The sequence below is a fragment of the Wyeomyia smithii genome, chromosome 2, assembly GCF_029784165.1.
Source record: "Wyeomyia smithii strain HCP4-BCI-WySm-NY-G18 chromosome 2, ASM2978416v1, whole genome shotgun sequence".
NCBI lineage: Eukaryota > Metazoa > Arthropoda > Insecta > Diptera > Culicidae > Wyeomyia > Wyeomyia smithii.
The window spans coordinates 260,555,766-260,565,990 of NC_073695.1; the positions used below are offsets into that span (position 1 = coordinate 260,555,766).

A 10,225-nucleotide genomic window follows, 5' to 3' on the forward strand; every position below is an offset into this window, starting at 1 on the left:
TTTCAAAAGCACAAGACTCGGAAATACTCATTGCGTTCCCAATGAAAATTCTATTTTATGTTTGCTTCACCACAGCAAACATGAAATAGCATTTTCACAGAGAACGCATTAACTATTTCCGAGTCTTGTGCTTTCGGAAATTCGAAGTGGTGATTCGAAGTCGGCCATTTTTGGAATCAATGAGGTTTCACCTTAAGGTCAGAAAAAGACAAAAAATAAAATATTTGCAAACAAATCTCCAAAGAGCGAAAAAACTTTTCAACAAAGACCAAACCAGAAAATAATTCCAAATTAAGCTTGAAATAACAAATGATTTCATCTTTTAAACCAGGATAGGTAAAACATGAGCTAAGAAAAACAGAAAATGTCAAATAAGATAATAGTTCCTGGTTAGAATAGCGTAGAAACACTTTTAAAGGTCAGACAGACAAAAAACGGAGATAAGTGAACTGAAATTTTACATTCAACTTAAGGAAAATGAATTTGAATAGAGCTATAGATAGTAAAAATGCTTTTAGGAAAGACCAAAACAAATAGGCGCTGCTTTCAGAGGCTCACTCTTTATAATCCCAGTGTTTATAAAATAATAAAAAAATAATACTTTGCGATGCTTCCTAGACAATCAGATAACGATAATTTCGCTCATCTAAGGGCATATGATATTGGGTTTTCGAAAATCGCTAAAAAAGAAAGACACATTCTTCCGTATCTTAGCTTAGTAATAATTTATTTCAAAAATAAATTTCCTCATTCATCCGTCATATCAGTAGAAATGCAGCTCGGTATCGACGTTTATTTCAAGACAACATCACCCAATCTTACCCTAAGGTATCTAAGGTATCCGAAACTAACAGTAATCGTAATCGGTCGAAAATACTTTTCACGGTAACTGCGCTCCCGGAAGGGAGCATACCCTTTAAATCCACCACCCCCAGCGTCCGAAGCAAGTTCTAGCCCTGAACGTTATCGAACGGACGCAGGATTCCTGGAGGTCCCCCGAAACTGCCAGTGAAGGTAACCCCTGCCGGTTTGCTGACGGGTTTCGATGGTGGCACCGGTATGGCACCAGTGGGACCGCTCACTCCGGCTGTTCCCGGAGATGAAGGTGACAGGAAGGTTCCACCCGGTTTTACGTGCGTTCCCGGTTGCATCTGGTTTCCAAGCAAGCCTGGACCGCCACCGAAACTGCCGTTGAATTTATTCGGACGTTGTGGCTGTACCTGTGGGTTGTTGTTGTTACCGTTAAAACCGAATCCACCCGTGTACGATCCTCCGGGAGGTTTGGTTGGTTGGGGTTGAGGGGGCTGTTGTGGGTAATTCGGTTGTTGCGGTTGCTGGTTGTTATTCACGAATCCGAAACCACCGGTGTAGCTCGGTGCTGGTGCTTGGGTTGGCTGAGGAATGCTTTGAGTGATGGGTCGTTGTGGTTGAAGATTGTTATTGTTGGTAAATCCAAAACTGCCCGTATAGCTTGATCCTGGCGCTTTGGTGGGTGGTTGTGTTGGAGGTGGTTGGAAGGGAGCGGGCTGGAAGGAGACCGGTTTTGGGGGAGTTTGAGGAATAGGAGTGGTAGATTTGTATGCTGTTCCGAGGTTCTGTTGGTTACCAAGAAAACCAGGAGCTCCCCCAAAGCCGCCGGTGTACTTTTGAGTTGGTGCTTGTGTTGGTTGTGGTTGAGGTTGCGGTTGCGGTTGGGGTTGGGGTACGGGCGATTGAAGAGCAGGTTGAAGTATTTGCGGAGTTTGTTGGGGAGTCTGCACGGGCCGGGAAGGAGGAATAAAAGGCTGTTGAGCATTTTGGTTGAAATCGACTGGTGGTTTGTCATTAGGTAGTCTAGGTTCAGTATCCAGCGGTGATCCACTGAATGGATCTTTTGCATAGGGTGGTGAACGTTCGGTTCCAATTTCAACATTGTATGACGGTCCTTCTTCCCCTGGGAATAGTGGAGGCAGTAAACCGTTTAATGGCTTCTGAGCGAAAAGGATCTTTCCTTCTTCCACGGTTGGATATTTTATATTCGGTAACAGTTGGGGGGTCTTGCTGGTGCTGGTTGGAGCCTGTGGGTACTGATTAGGCTTGTTGTTGAAATTATTCGGTGGTAACAAAACAGGTTCTAGAATTCCAGATGCATAGCTGGGCACCTTGAAATTCAAGTTAGTATTCTGATTTGTCTTTGAACTGTGCAAATTGTCCTTATTGACATCGGTCAAAAATCCAACAGATTCCAGCCCAGTTGATGCAAGCATCGTGTAAGGGGTTACCGGATTTCCGTAGCTATCTTTTGCCAGAGTTGAAGCTGATGTTACCGGAGGCTTAAAATTCGCATTAGTTAGTTCGTTATTCAGCCCTCCGGGGATCGCATTCAGGGAAGCATCAGCTGAGAATCCCAGATTCCTAGCGCCTCTGGACCCGGATATTACCTGCGGCTCGATTGTTTTAATTGTTAGCTTTATGATCTTACTATCCGAAAGCGGTACTCTGTTAGAAGGCTTTCCAATCGATCGACCGGAGATCGCTGCAAGTATAAAAGAAAGAAAAAAAAACAATCATTTAGCACGAGCTTCCATAACTCATCTCCATATGCTTCGCATCACTAAATCCAAGCAATTAAGTTACCTGCTGCTCCAACTGTTTTGCTTGCTTCGTGACCGGCTCCAGAGGGCGGTTGCACATCATCACTATCCGACGATGACACGGCTGTAATTGAAAGACACGAAGAGGAGGAGGTTAGAGAGGGGCAACAGCCGTCAATTTTATATGATCAATTTATCGCGCTAGGTAGTAGGGAGCGGCCTGGACATTCCCCACAAATCTGCGCTAAGCTGTAAATTAAGATGTCAGCCTTCATTCGAAGGGCCGTGAAAACTGTAATCAGCAGTAAACAATTTGATTTGATGCGAACTAGCGGTAGATCCATCGGTCAATAACTGGTTTGAGCAAAGGTCTGAACTTGACCTTGCGTGTGTGTATGCGCGCTGTCGCCCTGTCGCCCAGCAGACCTTCGATGAGAGGCGTCTAACTTCGTTCTTCTTTGGCTGGACGAAGTCAATGTACGTCTCTTGGTAAATGGAACGGTCACTATATTACTAACAGTGACGGCTTGTAACTTGTTCAGTATTAACGGAACCGAATGCCGCCAGAACGTTGTCACAAACTGTACGCGCAGCTGTTGTAGGTCGTGACAATGTTGGTAAATTTTTTTCGGCGTAAATTTAATTTATGAGTTATGCTCTAATTGGAAACCTTTCGGCGTTTCAGCTGTCTATCGTAGCGAACGTTGGCTAAGTTGTTTACTTTTGGAGAATTTTATTCACCGGAAGAAGAAGGTCAATACCTGATTAAAGATATACAATTGAAGTGCCCCTGAAGCAGGTTTTTTATTTCTAAATTCAGCATTAAGGCACTGTAATAAAAACACAATTTTAGAGTCATTTGTTTCATTAATTAAAACACTGAGTTGTTGAGGTTATGAATGATTGCAGTCTATTTAATAATTTTACTTCTGTAATTGAATAGTAAACCCTCAAATCTAAAGAACTGTCCAATACGTACGCTGTGTATTGTAAAAAGGGATAAGATTCAAGTTGTACCACTCAGAATGGGCTTTCAACAATAGTGAGAAACAAATACTCCGTCTCTGTCCTAGAACGTATATCCGTATTATAATTCTTAAATTCTTTTTTTTTTTTTTGTAAAATCTTATAGCTGTTTAACATGCGTTTTTTATCCACATAATTGTGGCGAGTAAATTCAAATTGGTATCGCATATGCCATACAAGACAATAACATAACAGATTAACAGAACGGTTAAGCAAACCCTAGTGGCTAAAACACGCATTTGCAAGTTTTACGAGATGTTTTGTTTCCGATTTCTGTGCAGCGTCCCGGATCAGAAGATACTCATTACTCATATGCATGTTTTTAATTATTCTCCGGCGTAATTTTAAAGGTCGGAAATTACCATCCCCCGTGGTTCTGTGGTTAGCGATGTCGGTTGGCTAGCACTCCCACACGGTTGTGATATCGGGTTCGATTCCCAATTAGATCGAGGATTTTTCCGGGCTGGAAATTTTCTCGACCAATAATCTAGTTGATCGAGACCGCATTAGCCCTCCAGGCTAGCGAACGATATTGTATGATTAAGTCACCATCTTGTGTTTAGAATTGATTCTTGATATTAAATTGCAACTTCTGATGATGTCCAGAGGCCAATTTTGATGGTATTCGATTCTTATTGGCAGTTTTCCAGAAACTAGAAGTCGACATATTGGAATTTAACATGCCGATTTTCGGCCTCTGGGCCGATAAAGACTAGAATTCCTGTCGATGAAATATTAATAACATTTTATAACTCCGACTCTGATTTACACGGATTTGAAAGCCGCATTCGACAGAATAAATCATCGTGTCTGACAGCTTACTTGCATGGTTCTGTTCATATTCGTGTACCCGATCTCTTCGTGCGAAATTGGCGTGTAGTTCAACTACGTCCATTAACTTGAGTGGTGTACCTCAAGGAAGCAGCTTGGGGCCGTTGCTGTTTACAATGTTTTTAAACGATGTTGTTATTTTGCTTGGTGATACATGTAAACTAGGGTGGCATTCAATACACCAGATTGCTTTCTTTACCAAAGTTGTGGAAAAATTTTAAAGAAAAACAATTGCTGAATACGGCGATGTCCTATCTGTACGTTGGACACAACAAAATAAAGCTTTTTGTCAAAAAATAAAATATAAAATAAAATTATATTATAATAGACATGTAGGGTAGGTCATGCCTCGCCAAGACATCACGAACAGGAACAGCCGGCTGCAGACTACTGTCATTGATATTTGTCTCTCAGTGCGTGCTCCAAGGACTTCTACTCTTGAGCAATTCTACAAAAAAAACCGGTAACCAATTCAATAGACCACTTTTGATTTGGCTTATAACTAATAACTAATAACTAATAACTAATAACTAATAACTAATAACTAATAACTAATAACTAATAACTAATAACTAATAACTAATAACTAATAACTAATAACTAATAACTAATAACTAATAACTAATAACTAATAACTAATAACTAATAACTAATAACTAATAACTAATAACTAATAACTAATAACTAATAACTAATAACAAATAACTAATAACTAATAACTAATAACTAATAACTAATAACTAACAACTAATAACTAATAATTAATAACTAATAACTAATAACTAATAACTAATAACTAATAACTAATAACTAATAACTAATAACTAATAACTAATAACTAATAACTAATAACTAATAACTAATAACTAATAACTAATAACTAATAACTAATAACTAATAACTAATAACTAATAACTAATAACTAATAACTAATAACTAATAACTAATAACTAATAACTAATAACTAATAACTAATAACTAATAACTAATAACTAATAACTAATAACTAATAACTAATAACTAATAACTAATAACTAATAACTAATAACTAATAACTAATAACTAATAACTAATAACTAATAACTAATAACTAATAATTAATAAATAATAACTAATAACTAATAACTAATAACTAATAACTAATAACTAATAACTAATAACTAATAACTAATAACTAACAACTAATAACTAATAACTAATAACTAATAACTAATAACTAATAACTAATAACTAATAACTAATAACTAATAACTAATAACTAATAACTAATAACTAATAACTAATAACTAATAACTAATAACTAATAACTAATAACTAATAACTAATAACTAATAACTAATAACTAATAACTAATAACTAATAACTAATAACTAATAACTAATAACTAATAACTAATAACTAATAACTAATAACTAATAACTAATAACTAATAACTAATAACTAATAACTAATAACTAATAACTAATAACTAATAACTAATAACTAATAACTAATAACTAATAACTAATAACTAATAACTAAAAACTAATAACTAATAACTAATAACTAATAACTAATAACTAATAACTAATAACTAATAACTTATAACTAATAACTAATAACTAATAACTAATAACTATTAACTAATAACTAATAACTAATAACTAATAACTAATAACTAATAACTAATAACTAATAACTAATAACTAATAACTAATAACTAATAACTAATAACTAATAACTAATAACTAATATCTAATAACTAATAACTATTAACTAATAACTAATAACTAATAACTAATAACTAATAACTAATAACTAATAACTAATAACTGATAACTAATAACTAATAACTAATAACTAATAACTAATAACTAATAACTAATAACTAATAACTAATAACCAATAACGAATGACGAATAGTTAGTAACTAATACTCTCCATTTGCTCTTTTTAAAGTAAAATTCTAAGCTCTAGCCAAAGATGGTTAAAATAGTATCAGAGAATTATCATGAGAGAATCCTATCGGATTCTGATCACGCATAACACGCGATGTTCTGTATCGTCTCAGGGGAAGAAAACCTATGTGACAAATAAATTGCCGAGAGAACACTCCGTGAACTTTCTAGCCTGTTAACTGTATGCGAGATTATCGTCGCTCGTTAATACGATGTTCCGATTGTCTCATTTGCTCCAATCGGTAATTCATTATCGTCTCCCGATCCGATCGAGCCGTGGAACGAAAATCTTTGGTTTGAATCACCTTGTGAGTGAGAGTGTCCCGATAATCGTAAAATTGTATCGCAAACCATAAACTCAGAGAGGGAAACTGCAAGCGTTAGATCAACTAAAAGACAGCACAAAACAGGGATACCAGATTTACAGAATTGTCTGTGAAATGCAGATTTTCAGAGTCCGTGGCCGATTTTGTTTTTTCAAATGGCAAATATTTGTTGTTATTTTTTGCATAGCTTGCAAACTTTTTTCGAATCTATTAATATTTGCGGATTTTTTTTTCTCCAAAATATGTGCGGGTTTTTGCTTTTTAAAAAAAAACTTCGATATTTAACTTCGGCCAACATACATCAGTGAACAAACCTTCGATGCAAATAAAACCAACGAACAAAGGTACATCGAGTTGACAATGACAACAGCAAGCAACATTTTGTTAAACGATGAAAAACCTATTTTACTGTCAACACTTGCGACTCAGAAAGAAAGGGGGATAATTATGCAAGCGATCACTCTCTTTTCCGATAATTATCGTCTCGCGATTCTTCTCTTGTGTTTTGACAGTTGGATTCTATCAGCGAAGAGTGAAATATCGGTTTGTAGTGCTATTGGAAATTCCATCTCTGAGAGAGAATGAATTATCTCAGCGAATCTCCGAATTGGTAATATTAGAACCAACTGAGAGGCGAAGTTGACTCACACGCTGAAAAAGATCGAATGTTTATCGCCGATTTTATCGCCGATCACCATCATTGGCTCTAGCTTTTCATCAATCGATGACACCAGCAATAAGTGTTGGTCGATTTTCACATATCTGAACGTGAACATTGTGTGCTTAATGCACTTGAATGTTAACGGGTAAAAGCCGTTCTTAAAATAGAAATTTAGCTCGAAAAAATTTAGCCCTACAGAGCACCTTCCGTTGTTGTGTCGCACTTGCAAGCACGACTCAGCCTGACTTTAGTCTCGATCACACAGGTCTAAAAGAGTTATCAGCATCACCTGACTTTTATGTGTGTAATGATGATGAGAAATTCCTTTCAGTCGTATACATAACGCTTGCACAGCAGTGTGTGTAGTTAGAGATGAGCAATAGAATAAGTCGGTAGTGGAATGTAATACGCATAAAGATTGTGGAACAATACCACCGTCCTCCGTAGTTTAATTGGTCAAAACACCATGCCGGAGACTGGGAGATTGCGGGTTCAAGTCCCGTCGGGATGCGGTATATTTTTCCAAATCTGTATCATATTTCCAGTTCGCTTATTTTTCGCATCCCCTGCTGCACACATTGTCTGCTTCATGAGCTTTTTTCACGTTAGCGATTTTATTGTTGTGCCATATACTTTTGGTTCTGTAAAAATGTCTAGTTTTGTGTCGAATCATCATCATTTGCGAGAAATTTTATTGTTCTGATTTCATTCAATAAAAACGGCGACTGAAGCGTATCGAGAGTTTGAAAACGTCCTCGGAGAATGTTGTTTTATATGAAGCAACGTTTCGTCACTTCAAAGTAAGTAGTTTCGATGTTGACGACTGTCCGAGTGAAGCAAGGCCAAAAATCCTCGAAGACGCTGAATTGAAGGAATTACTCGATGAAAATTTCTGCTAGACGCGGAAAAAGCTTGCTTTAATATTAAAAGCTACCCGCCAAAGCATTTCCAAGCGACTTTATGTTTTGGGAATGATTCTGAAACAATGAACTAAAGTTACTTGTGATTTGAAGTTAAGGGACTTTAAACGTCGTTTTTTCACCTGTGACCAACTGCTTATTACAGCAGAGATCTACATTTTCGAAGAATAACAATGAAAGTGAAGACTTCGCGCAGTCATTTCGATTCGAACAGTTTCATTTTCAGTTCATTCTTTTCGGCTACTGTCATCGAATCATGATGCACATTTTCGTTGTCAAACAGATTTGATCACGGTTTTTTTTCGTCTATTGTTCATTGCATCATTTCAAATGCAACTGATGACTGTTTAAATTGACGGCGAGAGAGAGACTCTTTCCTTTCATTCAGTGTGTCAATTGAAATTAGCACCGTATCACGTCGTTTGATAGAAGTTTTCTCACACCGCAAGACACAGTTGGAACGGCAATGTCATCCATAAAATACGTAACGCAAGTTTCGATCGATATTTCAAAGGTGTTATTTTGCGGTTGATCACTAGCGCCACTGGTGGCCACTTCGGGTTGTGAAGCTAGTACTGGCGTCCGCCGTTGCATATCGTCACGATTTTCTTATCTCCCTCTTCATTATATATGCGTGAAGTACTATATGGAAGCCCTCCGTCTCCGTCAGTGCTCATTGTCATTTTCAATTGAGAAACGTCATGTGAAAGTGACGGTAATAATTCCCGCTTTCAATTGAAAATCATTGCTTCCATTCTAAAATCCTTCAGCTATCAGAATCAAAGTAAGAGCTTTCGAGTAGTTTTCATGTGACTCACAAAGTGCCCGAAAATGATACAAATGCTTGTTTGGCCGAATATACACGTGGCGAATGTTATGCTGTGTATTTGTTGGGAGGGAGGTTTTATCCATTATAAGCTGTTGAAACTAAACGAAACCATAACTGGGGAACAATAATTTTCTTGAATTGATGCGATTGGCCAGGCACTGTGCTAGAAATGGTCACCACGGTAAAGTGATTCTACTCCATGACAACGCTCTGCCAAAGTCATTAAAGCTTACAATAAAACGTTGAAATAAGAACTCCTACGCCATATTCCCCAAATAATGCGCCGTCTGATTATTACTTGTTCCGTACGATGCCATATAGTCCGGCTGATCAGCAGTTCTGTAAACATCAAACGATGGCTTGGCTCGTGGATAGCCTTAAAGGACAAACACTTTTATCGTAACGGTATTTGAGCGCTGCCAGAAAGTGGGTCGAAGTTATGATTAGCGATGGGTAATACTTTGAATGATTTATAGGTAACTAGTTTTTCAAAATAAAGTTGCTTTTTTTCCTGAAACAGCGAGAACTTAGTTATTTACCTAATAACTAATTAATTAGTTCTAAGTATTTAACATGATCAGGCTATACCGTTCATCCTAACAACTTTATTGAATTTTTTATTTCTGTTTTTTTATACATGTTATTGCATGGCACAAGTTTTTTTTTGCATTGGGAAAAAAAAACAAATTATTGATAAAAATAATTTAAGCAACATGAATGTATAAAGCCGAAAAAGTTGAATCTGTTTTTGCTGCTCATTTAATAACCACAACAGAAATGATCTCAAAGAGAGTAAGGGAGGCAGCTGGCTAATTAATGATATACAGTACAATTTGTGAGTTACTACGCAGTTTGTGGTCAGTTAAAAGTGTTTCAATTGTGTTATACTGGATACATAATCAGAACTTTTTAGTACAATCAAAGCAAAATTGTAACGAAATATAAAATTAACTAGTAATTGCTTGCTTGCCATTAATACTTTTTAATATAAATTTAAAAAAGGTAAATGTTAAACTGAAAAAAAGGATTTTTTTTTCAAATATCGTTCAGGTTTTGAACATTTTTTTATGTTTAAAATTTTTTTTTGTGCAGCGCTGACATTTTCGCACAAATTTTGTTCTG

The 10,225-nt window shown here is 36.5% G+C and overlaps 1 protein-coding gene across 1 annotated transcript in view; it reads right to left on the reverse strand.

The window, feature by feature from the left end:
* Window positions 1–698: 698 nt before the first annotated feature.
* The window catches only part of LOC129724475 (tyrosine-protein phosphatase non-receptor type 23-like), a 40,406-nt gene continuing 30,879 nt past the window's right edge, over window positions 699–10,225 (reverse strand). Inside the window, exons 2-3 of the mRNA XM_055679411.1 lie at window positions 2,617–2,697; window positions 699–2,515 (exon numbers count right to left, since the gene is read on the reverse strand). Of these exons, the coding sequence (XP_055535386.1) occupies window positions 951–2,515; window positions 2,617–2,697 (1,646 nt within the window). The 3' untranslated portion in view covers window positions 699–950. The remainder of the gene's footprint in view (window positions 2,516–2,616; window positions 2,698–10,225) is intronic.